Here is a 17,434-nt window from a genome sequence, read left to right on the forward strand (position 1 = left end):
GACTTGGTGATGGGAAACCCGTGGGGATTACAATTGAGATGAAAAAAAAAATGTACAAAATGATGTAAAAATAAACTATTATATTATTTTTAAAAAATGGATGATTAAAAAAAAAGTTTTATCTCCGGGCCCTCCCTGGTGGCGCAGCGGGTTAAAGCACAGCACTAAGAAGCTAAAGCCACTTCCAAATAAGTTCCATCCCCACCTGCCCTGGAGGTGACCACATGGCGCCTCAGACCTCTCCTGACCCGCCTGTTCTGCTCTCCACTCTGTCTCTGGTGAAGCCTCTCACGGCCCCTGCGCCTCTGGCCTATACCCCAGTTCTGTATGCAAAAATAAATAAATCTTTAAAAAAAAATTTAAAAGAAAGTTTTATCTCCATCTTACCAGTGAGGAAACAGGAAAAGAGAAATGAAGTCACTTATCCAAGGCTAGACAGATAATAAGTGGTGGAGTCAAGGTCCAGGCCCGGCGACTCAGACCAGAGCCGATATTCACAACCAGCACCCTCTGCGGCTCTCCGTGCGGGCAACAGCCCTCGGCCCACGGCCCTCACCGTCTTATGCCAGTTTCCCTGTCGCCTGTCAGGCCTTGCCAATAGCAGTTTATAGCCCATCCAGTCACTGCAATCCCCAGATCCCAGTTCTTACTCTCAACGGGTTTTTCCAAACCTTGTGCCCCTTCCCTGGAAACAGGGCCGGTCCTCCCTGGCTCCTTATTCCACCGGTGCTCACAGAGCACAGGCCCAGTGACCATCTAGCGTCACTGGTAGCCCCTAACTTCCTTGCCCAGCAACTCCTTCTCCTTTGTGAATGTCTCAAATTATTCTGACAAAACTTCAGGCATCTAACCATTTCAGCCCACCCTTTCTTCACCTCTGCACAATGTCCTGTAGGATAAGTCACAGGAGAAAGCACTTTCTGTCTTACATTCCCCTCTGAGGTAGCAGGCTTACCTCATGGTTGAGGTTGACCTCAAGGAAATACATGGGGTTGAGCTCAAGGAAATACTCTAGAAGATCTGATATCCCTGGTTTTTCTAGAAGTACCCTCCCCCAAAGGGGTCCACTGGGTTAAAGTCACAAACCACAAATCTCACACACTAAAATGTGAAAGGACTTTCCCAGGAGCCTTCAGGAAACACCATCTGTGGGGGTCACAAGGGTAATTAGCTTCCTACCCAGGAATGTCCTTTTGCTAGCCTTCCCTGCCCCCAGGAGCTGCCTGAGGCCATATCCCTGAGATAAAATGCATTGTGCACTGTTGAGCTGTCTGCAGGAGCACAAGAGTAATGGCCTCCATGTAAACCTTTAAGATTTGGTGGACTCAGGCAGAAAACTCTCTTATCTTGCACTCACAGGAGATAAAGGCTCTTAAGTAAGTTTAAGAGGTGATTAAAACTATCACCTACTGAGCTCTCCTTCAGTCCACCTGTGACTATGCACTTCTCTCTTTTCCTAAACTACCCCTCACACACCCACAAAACCATGACCTAACAATGTGGAGGGCTTAGCCTTTGTCCCTGGCTTCTCCCTGCCCTCCATGTCAGGGCCAGTTTCCCCCACCTGGGGTACCCCTAAGGCACAACCCGACAGGTGCTTTCCCTGGTGACTGCCAGCAATTGTTGGAACATTCTCAGGGGCGGAGACTCCAGACAGACTCACAGAGGACCGCTCCTCTGTCTTCTCACCTGGGAAGAGGATGCGGCTGACCATGCCGGGGAAGACCATCATGAACAGCGGCAGCACCTTCAGGTAAGCGGCCATCAAAGAGCCTCCTTTGGCATGGGACAGGTTCTTGGCAGCCAGAGTCCGCTGGACAATTACCTGGGAGACAGTGATGTGGTTGGAATCTGAGACAGCTGTGCTGCAGACAAACCAAGAGAGCACTGCTTCTTGACAGGTGTCTTAGCTGCTTGTAGAAGCATCTGTGCCCTGTTCCCCATCCCTGTGGTCCAGCTGGGGTAGAAATGGCCCTTCCCCTGCTCCCTCCCCATTCCTTCATCCAAGGGATGGCCAATCAGAGTTCTTCAGGAAATTGTTTCTCAGACTTCTCTGGCTACCACGATTGGGTCAGGAAACTCTAAGCCCAAAACAAGTCGCTCACACCTCTCCGTGGGCTGCTCCCTAAAAGAGGCATAAGATAGACGCTCCCTACCACCTACAACCGCGGGAGACTCGCTAACTGAGCCGGCAGCATCAGCAGCCGCCTACAGCCCTGCCGCCATCTTGCTGAAAAAGCTTCCTAGAGTTGGAGGTCATCTCTGAGGAAAGAAATCCAGGAACCCAAGAGACAGAGAAACAATTTTTGATGACACAGGATGAGACCTTAATCAATCCAGCTGGGTCTGGTTGCTGGTGCTGCTCTGGGGACAGCTTGCCTTCAATCCTAACCCTCTGCGGTGTGAGCCCGGACCTGCGACTTGACCTCTCAGCCTCCCCTTCCTCAACTATAAAATGAGGGCAACGCTGGGACAGGCTCCATAATTAACAAAGTGAAAACATTTAGAATCTTAGAGCAATAAGATAGTAACAGTCACAATTGATTCATTACTGATTCATTGCCTGCTGAGGTCTCTCAGTTGTGTAAGTTAGAAAACCAAAAGTCCTTTCAGTTTGAACCATTTTTTTCCTTACAAACAACTAAGAATCCTTAGTAAATCCCAAAGAATCCTTAATGGTAACAGCATTGAATGGGGGAACTGTACCCTTAATCATAATTTCTTGGGCTTATTAGTAATTTGTTAGGTTTAGTGATTTCTCGGGCTTAATAATTTCTTAGACTCCGTAGTATAAGTGTGCATGTGTGTGGGATGTTTGTGTTGTTTGGGGCTCTCCTTGGATTTGGGCCCTGTAAAACAATTGCCAGAAGGCATCACAATGACCCAGGACAATGTGTAATCTACATCTTTTGCTAGTGGTCCAGCTGAGTAGCGTGATAGCGTGACACATGGAGCCTCACAGAACATCTCAGCACAGAACTCACTGGAGCCCTCAGCACACTGAGGGGGTCACTCCTGTGAGTGTCAGACACTAACAGGGAATGGAGCCGAGGAGCACTTTCTAAGGAGCATCTCAGTTGGGGCAGGGGCCGGCAGAAGAACTGAGAAGAATGAAAATAATGTAAGAATGTGGGCAGGGGTTAAAGCCAGTGCTATCAAGCAATTACCCGCCACTGCAGCACGAGTTCGATCCCCGGCCAGGGAGCTGACCCACATGGCACAGCAGACCTCTCCTGTCTCCCCTGTTGCTCCCCTCAACAGTGTATTTCAGTAGATCTGCCTAATCTGCTCCCTACTCTGTCTCTGGTGAATCCTCTCAAAGCCCTCCCCAACCCCCATATCTCTGGCCTACACCCCAGTTCTTGTATGCATCAAATAACTCTTTTTAAAAAATACAATCAGGTACAAATTTTCCCTGCACTGGGATGGGGAGGTAAAGGGAAGAACTGTCTGGGTTTCTGGGCTGAATGCAGTGGCAGGGGAGAGGTGGGGAGGGGTGCAGGGAGGGAAGGGCGGGGTTCTCTCTTGCCGGAGGCTCAGCTCTGAGTCAAGGGCACTTCCACTTGATGAGTTAGCACAAATGGGCAGAGGGGCTCAAGCGCAGGCGGAGTCCTGCCAACTCCCCACCAGGGGTCCAGGTGCTTGGACTGGTCCTTTTCCTCCCAGGCCTCAGTCTTCTCATCTGCACAGTGGCCTAACCACAGTGCCTGTTTTGAGGCGCCTTGAAGTTTCTTAAGCAAAGAGAGCCATTGTGACTATGGCCACCATCACTGGTGCTGTGGGATGAAACCGCAGAAGGGGTTCCAGTCAATTCCCGAAGCAGAAGAGTCAGAAGTAAATCTTGGAACCCAGATGAGAAAGCCCCGGCTCAGGGCAGACCATGGACACAGCCGATACACAGCCAATCGAGGGAGCAGGGGGCGGCCTTGGGGGTGTCTGGCCAGGTGTGACTGTCTGTGCTGGTTGTTACCAACGATTTTTTCCCAGTGGGGGAGGTCAGCTGCCTTCAAAGGGCCCAGTAGAGACAGCAAGAGCGGAACGGAGGGTCAGAGAAACCTGCAAATGCTCGTGTCTGGGAGGAGAGAGAGTGTAGAGGAAGAGACGGGAGGGTCTGAGGTGTTGCCCCCCACAAGGCTGACGTGTTGAGCCCACAGGTGCCAAGGTCTGACCCTGACCCCTCCCTGCAGCCTCTCTGTTAAGCAGAGTGAGGCTGGTCTTGTGGACATTTAGCCACTCACAGGAAGGACTTGGTCTACATGTTCTCTGATGAGTCTGGTCCCTGCAGGTCTCCCTCCAGGCATCAGGCCTCCCTGAGCTCTGAGCTCCCCTTACTGTTTCCTCAGGCTGTGAGTCTTGAGCCACCTGGAGAGCTCACAGAGGCCTTGGGTTGTTTCCAGTACCTTCCTGAGCCAGGCCAGTGGGCCACTGGCAAGAGGGAGCCAAACGCTGCTCTGTTGCCACAGCGATGCTGAGGGCTGGGGACAGCGCTGGAATTCATCCGTGAGGGTGGTCGTCCTTCACGACCTGCCCCTTCTTTGCAAAACGCACCCCTTCTCCACAGACAACCCTGTCACACAGCAGAGTGTGTGTGTGGGGGGGCAACGTAGGACCCCCTGTGCAGAATTCTCAGATTTGGAAGTTAGGGAATCAGCAGCTTCTTTCTGCTTGATCTGTCCTGGGAGACAGTGAAATCAACAGGAGAGGAAGAAAGGTAGTGGAGCGGGAAGCCAGGGAAAGTGCCCGAAGTGTCTGGAAGCTAATTTAACTTCTGCAATTTCTCTACAGCAAATTCCCCACCCTTTGGCTAAGCTAGTTTAAGTTTGATATATATTTTTTAATGTCACTTGCTACCAGATTATATTTGTCTGAATGTTGTGATTGAAAGACTCTAAAATGTGGAATCTGCTTGTTTGGGGGAAGGTGGGAACAGTGAGGATCCCTCTAAGCAAGCTGGGAAGCTCAGGGGTTGACTTTATCTGTTGTCTCTCAGGACTTCACACACACGAATCGAGGTTCCTAGGACACTTCAGAACATGGGGCCATTTGAGGCTGTCAGGATCTATTTCATGGGTATCACTTCACGAAGGTGCTGAGAGGGTCTTGCTGCCAGTCCAGCCTGGCCAGTCCATCTAGAAACAGAGTGAACAACCTTTCTGCTGTAGTCCAAAACTGAATGAAAACACGTCCAATGAGATGGGACATCCAAATGTGAGGCTGAGTAAGTTTTACGAGAGTTGTATGGTTTGAAAACCACGAGCCCAGGGAGAAGGGTGTTCCCTGTCGACAATCCCAGGTCCCAGGCATGGAATGTGCCTCACAGAAATGTTCTCACGTGAATGGCACGAACACGTATTCAATGACTAGAGCTGCCTGGCAAACGGCGTGGCATCGGTAAGCGTGTAAGTGTCGTTGCTAGCATCAATCTTCATTGACCTCTTCCTTCTCTGCCCAGGAAGATCTGGAATATGCTCTCCATTCCGTGAAGAGTGCGTGTCCCTTCGTTCTGTCCTGAAATGGCCCTAGGTGTAGGCAAGGCTGTGCGTTGCCCAGCATGGTCCAGCACAACAGAGTGACTCCGTCTTTGGCCTCTGCAGAATCCAGCTCAGCGACACACGGAGTCGAGACCCAAGTCCCACAGCGTGAGGTGGACTCCGGATTGCGCCCCCGGCTCCGCCTGCTGGTATTTAGAAGGAGACCGAGTCTTCTAGAGTCCACGCTCTTGAGCAATGATCAAGGGGCACACACTGGAATCCCAGTCACTCAGGGTAGGAGGATCTGGGCTTTCATGTAAACATCTGGACAGATGGGTAATAGAAGCTGGTGTGCTGTGAGGAGCTGGAAGTGTGAATGTTCCCAGTGGCTTTATGAAATGTCCCCACACTAGAGGACTATGACAAATCCCAGGTGTCCCTCTCAGTCAGACCATTCAACACCGAGATGCTGGCGGCTCAGGGGGTGCCTGTGAGTGTGGGTCCAGCCTGTGCAGGTTAAAGCCCAAGCTGGGAGCCTCAAGCTGTGCTGTGCCCCAGGGCCCCTCCGCTGTGAGGGGTGCGAAGGAGCAGAAGAGGGCTCTAAGCGGGAGTGTGGGTGCTCCTGGCTGCCTTGGCACTTAGCCCTCCATTTGGGGTGTCTGGCCCAGGATGCGCCCCGGTTCTATTCCCTGCAGAGACTCCTGTATGTGCTCACAGTCCACGATCTCTGCCTAGTTTAGCTCTCATGGGCGCAGGTGCGGCAGGATAGCTTCAAAATGGCGGGTCCATCTCTGATCTTTAATGTACCAGAGGAGAACATTTCAGCAGGTGAACACGGTTCCCTGGGTTTGAACCCTGAGAAAGCATAAATAGGCGTGCAGTGTCTCCGACCCCATCTGAGCTTGTGGGTCTGCCTGCCTCCCCACCCACCCGCACCTTCTCTTCTCAGTTTCACCCACCCTCCTCCTGCATTTCCTTATGCGCGTACAAGCAAATGCAAATATTGATGTCAGTCTCTTTCATTTGGAAACTCCTGGTGGTCTAGTGGTGAGGACTGGGTGCGCTTGCTTGTTCGGGGGCCTCCTGCCTTTCTCACTTGTCTTTGCACACCTGTTCAGAGTCTGTGCCTAGAGGCCTTTGCGCTGGCTGTTGCTCACAGCAAACTCTTTCCCTCACTCAAGGTCACTTCCCAGACGCACCAACCCTCACCACTATCTTAAAATGCACGCATGCTCAACTCCCCTGCCCCCCCCCATCGACTTTTAAGAAATGACATTTGTCGTCTCTTCTCACTCCATATAATTTATTTATTGTCTGTCTTCCCCCAGAAGAGGGTGGAGAGGGACCTTATCTGATCTGTGTACTCATGATGGCTTTGTGCCCAGGATAGCCCGGCACACAGGGGCCCCCATGAGTATTTGTTGAGCAAATGAGATCCATGTCAGGTTTAACCTCCATTTAAAATGCACCATCTCTACTGCTACCTGGATCTTTCCAGACTTTCAGTAGGGGCGCTCTGAGCTTTCCCTCTTGCAGATATCAACAGTTTTGGCCCTTCATTACAGGAGCAAGAGCAAAGTAATAAAGTGGAAGAAACAGCTAAGTACGGTGGTGGAGAGTCAGCAATGACAAGAGATGGAGGGAGGAAAAAACCCAGATGCCTGCCACCCCAAAAGTGTCCCAGGGGCTCGTGCGGCCCCTGCCCTTACCTGATCCGTGCACCAGTACCAGAGGGACGGGATGGACATTCCAAAGAGGATCCCGGGCCAGGGCAGGTCAGAAGTCAGCGGGTCTCGGAACATGTGGAAGGCGTCTTCTCTGGGCAGCCCGCAGCTGCTGTTCTCACTGCGGTTGCTAGCCACGGCCAGGAAGTATTTCTCCTGCAGCCCGTCCAGGCCTCCCACCGCGGCAAAACCTGCAATTCAGAGGATTGCTCCCAGCTTTGCGGGAGCTCAGCGGTCCAAGCAAGTAATGGGGGCTGGCTGGGGGAGGATGGGCTTCTCCTAAGAGCAGAGCTACCTGGGAAGCCTGTCACCTTGCAGGTTCTTCCTTTTATCCCCTTCATTTTCATAGCTTTGGGATCATTTTTGACTGTTTTTCTTAATAACATTTTGAAATGCATAACATAGAAACACCAAGGATTATATATAAAAAAAATAAGTTGAAGGCCCTCATCAAACCATTAACTTGTGACATTTTTTTTTTTTATCCATTAAATGGTAAGATCAAGCCAGGGGTCTAAAAACAACTTAGTTTCAAAAAAACCAAGTGGAAAGTAGAATGTCCTCATCATTATTTCCAAATACAGCCTGTATTTCCTCTGGCTCGAGCACAACTGAGGAGACTGTTTTCAACTTGCTACATAATTGTATTATTAAAATTATGTTTTAAAAATCCTAAAAGCTTAATATTTTGTTTTACCTAGGTAAACGAATATAATCTGAACAACAGATATTTTTGCCAAATTGGTCCTTCTGAAACATTCATTTTTGTAGATAGTTCTATGATGTTCGACAAAACATCATTTGCTATTGTGAGATTGTTCATTCACTTATATGATTTGTAACATCTAAATCCTTCCTTTGGCGTCTCCTTCTATCACGTGTGAAATCTTTTGGTACTGGTTGGTTTCTGGCAATTTCTCCTCATTCTGCTAACTGGCTTTGGCCCTCTTGCTGTCATGTCATTTCATGCACAAATGTCCTATCTGTTGCAAACGTGTTGCATCTGGTTATAAATGACTTTTCTCTCTTGAATGTCTTTTACCCGGTACCCTCTGTTTTAAGTGTGCTACTTGCAAATGATACAAACTAGAATTTTCTTAACCTGAGCTATCTTCCTTGAATTTTGTCAAGGAACTAAACATCTAGATAACGACGCAAAAGACTAACAGCACAAATAGCCACATACCCACTGCCCAGCTTTCTCCTACCTCTCACATCTTTCCTGGAAGATGCTTTGTGAAGCGTGCGCAAGGTGGAGAGACGCCACCTTACCCCACCCTGAGCTGTAGATGAGCCACTGCCAGAATGAGGAGGCTGGAGACAAAGGGACAGGAGGGTACAGTGAAATGAAACCTGGAGCTTGGTCTCACCCCCAACTCAGACAATGAAACATTCAAGAGAGGGAGCATCAGCGGGAGAGCTGGCGTCCAGGGTCGGAGGATGTGTGGGAACCTGCAGCTGCCACGGGAGGAAGTCTGGAGGGCTAGCGTGTGGGTCTGTGAACTCCCCTTCTCCTGGGGACCCCTTACTACGTTCATGCAAGGGATTTAGAGGTTTGACTGTGAATAAGAGCCCTCCCAAAGCTGTCTTTGGCTCCTGCTGCCCTCAGACCTACAGTGTGTCTGGTGGGATCAAAGGTTTGCCCACATTTCTTCACATGCTTTCCCTTGCCACCTTTAGCGTAGATCTTTGGATTTTGCCTGCAGGGATTACCACTTTGGCATTGAAATGGAGATTTTCTCTTTCGCCTTCAATGCTTCTGCCTTCTTTCAATGCAATTCTTGGGCTTGTCCTTTTGCTCTTCATCCATCCATCCATCCATCCACTCATCCATCCATCCATGCCACAAAGGAAGAACTACTAATTTTTACTTAGGAACAGTAGGTTGCCATGAGAAGCAGTGTTCCCCTTCTAGATGAAACAGCCAAGACTTGAGCACAGGCCCTGGCAGGAGTGCCAGAGCTCCAGTGCAGAGAGGAGAAACAGATGCTTCTGCTGAGAGAGGTGCTGCCCCCCCTCCCCCCGCCCTGACCCCACTTACTGTAGCCCATCAGAGTGAGTGCTCCTATGAGCATGATGAAGGTCTGCAATGCGTCCGTGTAGATCACAGCCGCCAGGCCACCTGAGTGGAAGGTGAGCACCGAGGTGAGGTGGGGCTCTGATGGAGATGGGGTACTCTGGAGGGAGCCCGGGACTTCAGACCTGCCTGAGAGGCTCAGCGCCCTGAGGCCTTGCTGGGTGCATGTGCTTATTTTGTGGTGTAGCTTTGCGGCTCCTTTGGCGTGCAGGTGAAATGGATTTCTCTACCTCTCAAATGTGTGCTTGACCAATGATCTGCTTTGACCAACAGCGTACTGGGGGGGAGGTGGAGTGATAACATGGCACAGCTCCAAGCCTAGACCCCAACATCCCACAGGAATGGGGCCCACTTGCTCCAGCCAGTGTAGGTGACACCTCAACTAGCACCAGCACCCCAAGGAGAGAGCTAGGTGGAATCAAAAGCTGTTGTCAGTTCCTGTCTTGGTGGGTGACTTGTTACACAGCAATTTCTAACTCCTGTCAAAAGTGATGCTGGGACTACAGCCAGGCTCTACCACCTTTACTGTTGACATTGTAAAAGGATGCAAGGTGTTAATACTCAGATAAGTGGCTGCACCTTGCTGGTTTGCCACCTAGAAAAATCTCTGTAATGCAATCATAGTGGCAAAGGCATCAGCCCCTGGAAAGAGCAGTCTTTCCAGTCTCTTTCTCTTCCTTCTCCTTCCCCCATTGCACCAGAAGGGAAGGGGCTCTTTTCTGATATTAACATTTACTGGTGGCAAAGTTGCTGTGCAATAAGATAGCAAGAACATGGGTGTGGTGTTTCTCCTTGGCAGCAGGAACAGGCTAATGGAGAGATCTGGGCTAGTTTCTGGTCCTGCATCTCTGCTGTCCTCATGCTATTCACTAGGCTGAGTGCAGTGAGAGCCTAAAGCTGGTACTCCTGAGACCCACGCTGGTGTTTACTGAGCATCTATTATGTGCCTGGGGCGGTGTGTAGCAATTTATCCACTGATTCACCAATTACCTGGTGAGCACCCTACCTAAATTCTACAGGGTGCTGGAAGGTATGTGGGTTTCCAGAGGTAACAAAACAGCAAGCTTCCTGTCCTTACTGAGTTTATAGTCTAACAGGGGCAAACAGACCCCAAATATGAAATATACACCTAGTACAATATATTTATATTAGTAGGTAGGATACATATTGATGATATGCCTCTCTAGGTCAGATATACACACACATCTGAGGATATTCATAGTAGACACTCGTGTCCAGTACCTACATACACGTATCTACGTATCTGTAGAGTGAACAATAGTGGACCAAGAGGAGGCAGGGAAGGGCGAAGCTGAGAAAACATACTTGTCAAAGCCCTACTAACGTCAGCTGCTCTTCTAAGGTACAAGCCCAAGGGTCGATGAGACTACCCCAGCGCAGGCTCTAGAATTACAGTTGTGTACGCATTTAGTTTTGCAATAAATTGATCTTGAATAAATAAAGGAGAAATAACATCATGTGCCTTTTATCCTCCCACTTCTCAGGCCTCTCCTCTGCTGGACAACGGCCAAGATGAAGCCATGTTATCTGGGAGGAAGTTAATGAGCGATTGGCCTAAACATACCTAAAAGGTGATAGGATGGGCCAGGAAAGGATGGGGCGCTCCCGCCCTTCCCCACCACCTCTCCCAGCATCAACCCTCGTCCCCTCGTACCTGCGATAGTGTACACAGCTGTGATGGCCAGCAGCCCGATCACGGCCAGGTACAGGTCCAGGTGCAGAGACTGCTGAATAAAGATGGCGCCCGCATACATGTCCACCTGTGGAGACGCGAGATGGACGAGAGCGAATGTGAATGAATGAGTGAAGAGTGAGTGGACGCCACAGTGCAGGTTCTTCTAGCCTAACGTCCAGCCCTCGTCTGTGCCAAACACTGAAGAGTGGTCCGCTGGCCTTTCTTCATCTATCTGTCCCCAGACCGGGGGTCTCCAGCTGGAGCCCAGCGGGCCATTCTGTTGGAGCTCCATTCCTTGGACGAACAGCCTCTTCCACCGGCTTTCAGTTTCTCTTCTTGATCTTCTTACATTCTGCATCCATGCTGCAACCTTCATCAAATACCTTAACAACCCTGCTCCCCCCTTCCCTATTAAAACTCCCTATGGCACCCCATGATCTCCCAGAGCTTATCTCAGCAAACTGCACGCCAGACCCTTCATTCCTCTTTGACTTGCCGGCCACGCTCCTCCACATCTCGTCCACGTTCCTCCACATCTCGTTGCTAGCCCTCCAGGCACGCTGAAGTACCCACCCCCCGCCACACACACACACACACACACACACACACACACACACACACCCCTTCTCTAACGAGCATGTTCATCTGTGAACTTCAGCTTGTTCAAGGCGCTCATCCAAAGCGCCAGTCTCGCCTCCCGTGGCTGGCCACCTCCCCTGGGATGTTAACCTCCACGTCCCTGCAGAGGCCTCTCCCATCCCAGGCTTCCCTCCAGACTGAAGGATCTGAAAGTGTGTGCTGCCCCCACCCCCCAGTGCTCTGTCTTACTGCCAGTCAGCATGTTGCTTGGTTTTGTAGACCTGATGACATTTGTGTGCCCCCCTTGCCCCCCCTCTTTAGGACCAGAGCAGAAGTCCCAGCTGCCAGGGACGGCATCGGCATGGGGGGGGGGCAGCATGTGCCTGGAAGCTGCCAAGCACCTGCTCTTGCCCGCTTTCGCCAAGCGGTCCACAGAAGGGTGGCAGGGCGAGGCAGGCCACCAGCACAGGGCTCACAGCCCACGGCTGCTGGTACCAGAAGGAAGGAAGCAGACCCATGGCGTTGGCAGGACGCAGGAATCCCATGCTGCGACCTGTACCAGCCTGCAAGTTTGCTGAAGAAGCTCCAGCCAGAGTGGGGGAGGAGTCCTTCACTGCCACTGCTCTCACTGCCTCTGCCCTCCCCCACCCCTCCCACAGCCTCTACAGTCCCCAAGGCTGCCCCAGAGCAGGAGAAAGTGCACAGGGGGAGACACAGCCAGGAGAAAGTGCACAGGGGGAGACACCAGCCAGGAGAAAGTGCACAGGGGGAGACACAGCCGTGGGCCCTAAGTGACCCTGCTACACGGTGGGTGGGGGTGCACCAGGCTGTGCCCCCTCTTACCGAGATCTTGGTGAAGATGTAGATAAACAGGTAGAGCACAGCCAGGGTGATGGGGATCCTGTTGCCACCGAAGCGCTTCCTTAAGTACTCAGGCATTGTGGTGACCTGGGGGCGAGATGAGCCTTTAACACCCAGCTGACTTGGGGTACATGGCCCCATGGCCCTTCCAACCCCCCAGCCATAGGGTCTTAGGCTTCTCAATAGGAGACCTAAAAAGGGAGGAGAAAATGGGGGCAAAGGAGTGGGGTGCGGGATACGGGGGTGGTGGGTGGGGGGGTCTGTGCGGGGCGTGAACCCAACGGCCAGACTCCCCCCCCAGGGTGGGGCGTCCTTAGGCTCCCAGTCTTTACCATCCCCCAATTATCAATTACTTGATGTTTCTCTTTAAAGTGACCCAAGCCTTTATTTACTTCTTAGATTTTTTTCTCAGATTTTATTAATTTGCCAGTCACCTTGCTATTCAACTATGGGAGCTCCACGTCACACCTCCAGGCCTGTGAGGCTTTGCTTGCTCCCCACCAGCTCACCCAGCACCCAAGCCCTTCTTAGGGCCTCCGCCCTCCCTCCCCGTCCCTTCTGGTCACTGCTCTATTTTTCAGTGCTAAAGCAACACATGTTTTTATTTCAATAAATTCAGGGACTCTCCCTAGTTGCTCAACGGGTTAAATCACCGCATTATGAAGCTCTCTGAAGCCAGTACAGCATGAGTTCGATCCCCGCCTGCCCCGGAGGTGACCACATGGCCCGGCGGACCTCTCCTGACCTGCCCACTGCTCCCCTCGGCAGTGCACTTTGTCGATCTGCCTGTCCTGCTCCCCACTCTGTCTCTGGTGAATCCTCTCACCCACCACACCTTTGGCCTGTACCCCCGGTTCTGTAAGCATAAGTAAAGAAATCTTAAAAAAAAAATTTTTTTTCATCTAAAAAGGAAACTTTAAATCACACTGACAGTGGACGCTCAATCTTAAATATAAGGGAGCCAGCAGAAATAAACACAATGACTAGTGGAACAATTCACTTCGTTCCGATTCTTTTCTGGCAACTCACGGTGGCACATGGGGCTCTGGGCCCGCAGCCTACCCACTTTCTTTAAAACAGTGAGTCATTTGGTGCCTGGGGCCCCTTCTTCATATCGCTTGTGAATCACTAAGTCTCCGTGCCCCACATTTTCACACAGGGCTGTTGGAGGGGCAGGAAAGGCCTTGAAGACAGACCAGCAGCATAGGAGACCTGCTCTTCGCGTCTGGCCGTGGAACAACCGAGACAATGGAAAATGCAACAGCTTCACTGTGGGTGTCAGTCTAGGCAGCACCCCTGAAGGCCCAAAATCATCGTGAGACTCTATTTATCTGGGCTCCAAATTTTGGGGTCCTTGCTCACCATAAGCCCCTAGCCAGTGACCCGGAGAAGCAAAACATCCAGGCTCCTGCAGAGACCTCCTCTCCCAGGAAGTCCTGAGTTATGTCGACTCCCACGTGGGGAACCCAGGTCATTCCCACAGGGGGCACCCCAGGAGCAAGGCCAAGCATTTGAGAACCATTACTTGGGTGGCACTTTCTTGGAGTTTACCAGATCCTCCCCCAAACTCCCACCCCATTGTACCCCCAGACGTGGAGCTGAGACATCCTCTGGTCTAAACTCTGGGACTCCAAACCAACACCAATTCTCCTAAGAGAGACTTGATGGTGGGTGGGGAGTAAGAGGGGTGATGACTTGCAGGAAAATCAGCAGCTCCCTTTCTAGGCGGCTGCTGCTTGAGGAGCCCTGAGCTGACCCAGGAAGGAGACTGATAGAAACTCTGCAGCGGCCGAGGAACGGCAACCGCCCACTCCCGGGCCAGAAGGTAAAGGCATGAGGCCCAGGAGGGGGGGCCAGGAGAGACTAGGTGACCAGAACCAACTCTGGAATTACACACGCTGTTTATCTGAAACATACATAATATGAAACATCAATGTTACCGCAAAAAAAAAAAAAATTTTTAAAAGAAAGCTCGGGCTCTCCCTGGTGGTGCCACAGGTTAAAGCAGCATTATGAAGCTCTCCGAAGCCACTGCAGCACGCAGGGAGGTGACCCACATGGTGCAGCAGACCTCTCCTGACCCGCCCGCTGCTCCCCTCAGCAGTGAACTTCCTCCATCTGCCTGTTCTGCTCCCCGCTCTGTCTCTGGGGAATCGTCTCACCCCCGCTGCACCTCTGGCCTGCACCCCAGTTCTGTAAGCATAAATAAATCTTTAAAAAAGAAAGAAAGCCCACCGTGAATGGTAGAACTGCCTTTCTAGAATGCAGTGGTGTCCATCCAGTATATTACTTCAAGTTTGTTGTCAGTTTGAAAGGTTTTCATAGTAAAAGACCAGGAACAAAAAAAGGACTCCGAGACTACACGGACGTTTTAAACAGAAAACCAAGTTCCTCTTTCTTCCTTTTCCCCAACGGGCAATCTGAGATTCTGACTTAGTGAAGGAGGGGCCTCCTGGGTGATTCGCTGCCAGGCAAACACAGTAGGGTCTCCCACAAAGGCGCTCTGTGGGACTGACACCCTGGGAACTGGCTCCCGGGAGAGTCCATCAAGGCACATAATTGGACACATCCCCTGCGAGGCCTTAAGGGAGAATTAGAGAAGGGAGGGGGGCTTCAGACACCCACGAGCAGACCCAGCAAGCGCTCAGCTCCCCAGCGGGCCCCCTGGCTCCCCGGAGGGTGCCAAGCGCCAGCTGGTCTTGCTAGGAGCCAGACTCTATCGCTGCTGCCAGCCACCAATAACTGATTTTTGTTTCACCCAAAAGGCAGTTTTCTAGCAAGTTGGCTGCGAGAGACAGTCAGACAGACGTGAGGGGTGACAAATTGGTGAGCCAGAAACTGGTTGTCACTGGGTGACTGTCACTCGTTGATAAAGGTGGCGGCCCCACTCAGCTGTCTCTCTCCTGGGGCCCCTCGGCAGGTGGCACCTTCCTCCCTCACAGTCCTCAGATCCTTGGGTGGAGGCGGCCAGGAGAGTTCCACATCTGTGTGTGCACCCCCCAATCATACCCAAGTTATCACACCTCCATCCTCCTGGAAACCCCTCCCTCCTTGGAAACTGTGACGTCTGGCTTTGGAGACACCCTCACTGGCCCCCAGCCCCAGATTTGGTGAGAATGCCAGTTCTCTAACTGTCTTCCTCTTCCTCTAGACGGTCCCCCAGTCTGGAAGCAGCCTCAAAGGCAGTGTGGATGACCCACAGGTGACACTTGTCTCAGCACCTCGGTTTGCTCAGCCCAGCAACAGCTGGGCATTTCTGCTTTGTAAGCCCATGTCTCTAGGCAAAACCTGAACCCTGTCTTCTCCAGGAACCCCCGTGAGACTTGCCACACAAAATATGTAAGGCCATGGGCAATACGTTTCAGGACCTCAATGATAAAGATGGGAAATAAAAGCAAAAATAAACAGTTCGGAGTGCCGCTTATTAAACAAAACCACATACCATTGTAAGTAGTTGAAAATGGATTAAAAAGACTTCATATTAAAGGGGAGAAAACATTCACACATAACAGAGGGGATTAACAGATTCCTGGATATAATAGATATACGGAAACGTACTCAATTTGACAATAAAAAGCAAACAACCCAAACAAAAAGCAGGTAGCAGATTTGGGCAAACAATTGACCAGAGGGAACATCTAAAAGGTGCATGGGAAACGTCCATTGTCATCTTTAGTAGGGAACTTCGGGTCCAATCTACAAGGAGGTATCATCTCACTCCTGTGAGAATGATCCGTAGTAACAACAGTAACAAAGACCAGCAGTGAGCGCTGGAGAGGATGTGCAGACACACTGGCGGGTAAGGACAGGAGCAGCATTCTGAAATGCAGTCTGGGTGCACTTTAAGCAACTAAAAATGGAAGCATCCTCGGACACTGCATGCCCGCTTTCACGCATCTGTTGAAAAGCATGGAGGTATCAGTTCAGAGGCCTCCCTGGTGGCGCAAGGGCTTTGTGTCGGCATTATGAGGCTGTCCGCAGCCACTGCAGCACGAGTTCAGTCCCCGCCCTGGAGGTGACCACATGGCACGGCAGACCTCTCCTGTCTCGCCCATCACTCCCCTCAGCAGTGTATTTCAGTGGGTCGGCCTGTTCTGCTCCCCACTCTGTCTCTGGTGAATCCTCTCATTTCCCACATCTCTGGCCTGTACCCCAGCTTTTGTATGCATACATAAATAAAATAAATCTTTTATTAAAAAAGAAAGTATCCGTTCAAAAAATTACATGTTCTCTGCCAGAGCAGGCAGATAAACATAGCACCTGCCTATAGAGGGAGGTTTAAAAGGTCCCCATATCCCACAGTAGAATATCACCATGAGAGATGGAATGTTCCCACTTACAGCAAAATGGGAGGTGGTCCAGGGAATTAGGGCACTGAGCAAGCCCAAATGACAGACAGATAGTGGACGTTTACATAGTGACTCAACAAAGCAAAATACTTTAAAAACTAGCAGACACGAACAAAGTGAGGTGTCTGACTTAAGAGGTTGGGGAGCAGAAAGGCTTAGTGGGGTAGTAAAGGGGAGGTGGTAAGAAAAAAAAAGTACTTTCTGGGGGATAAATAATGAACAATGCAAAAAATAAAGCCATCTGTATTATTCTTACTGGGAAGTCTTCACATTAGCTCCTTCTCCAGTTATGGCAGAGAAAACTCAATGCTAGGTGGATAATGATTGGACTTGATCTTGAAGAGTTGTAGAGTATTGTAAAAGGTCTCTAGGAACTTGGAGTAAAAAAAAAAAAATTTAACAAGACAAAAGAGACGGTAACCATCTAAAGGGTGACAGATGTGACTACAGCGCTCTTGAGACCTGATGCCTGAAAGCACCTTAAGAGAATGAACAGGTGCACCACGGGTAAGGTTGTTGGCCTTTTAAAGAGGTCATTCCCCAGCACCCCACCCTCCGACTCACCTGACCAGCGATGTAGATAGGGAGGAAAATCCAGGCCAACATCAGCACGAAAAACAAGCCCTGTCGGAGAAAACAGAGCAAGGGTTCACCCCCGCCGTTTGGGAGGCTGGAAG

At 50.8% G+C, this 17,434-nt stretch overlaps 1 protein-coding gene across 1 annotated transcript in view; it reads right to left on the reverse strand.

Moving 5' to 3' along the window:
* Positions 1-17,434, reverse strand: part of SLC5A11 (solute carrier family 5 (sodium/inositol cotransporter), member 11) — a 35,941-nt gene that overhangs the window by 11,858 nt on the left and 6,649 nt on the right. Inside the window, exons 4-9 of the mRNA XM_004691711.2 lie at positions 17,322-17,381; positions 12,391-12,495; positions 10,948-11,053; positions 9,237-9,317; positions 7,181-7,386; positions 1,690-1,825 (exon numbers count right to left, since the gene is read on the reverse strand). Of these exons, the coding sequence (XP_004691768.1) occupies positions 1,690-1,825; positions 7,181-7,386; positions 9,237-9,317; positions 10,948-11,053; positions 12,391-12,495; positions 17,322-17,381 (694 nt within the window). The remainder of the gene's footprint in view (positions 1-1,689; positions 1,826-7,180; positions 7,387-9,236; positions 9,318-10,947; positions 11,054-12,390; positions 12,496-17,321; positions 17,382-17,434) is intronic.

This window comes from Condylura cristata, unplaced genomic scaffold (assembly GCF_000260355.1).
Source record: "Condylura cristata isolate star-nosed mole 26May11 unplaced genomic scaffold, ConCri1.0 scaffold00032, whole genome shotgun sequence".
Lineage (NCBI taxonomy): Eukaryota > Metazoa > Chordata > Mammalia > Eulipotyphla > Talpidae > Condylura > Condylura cristata.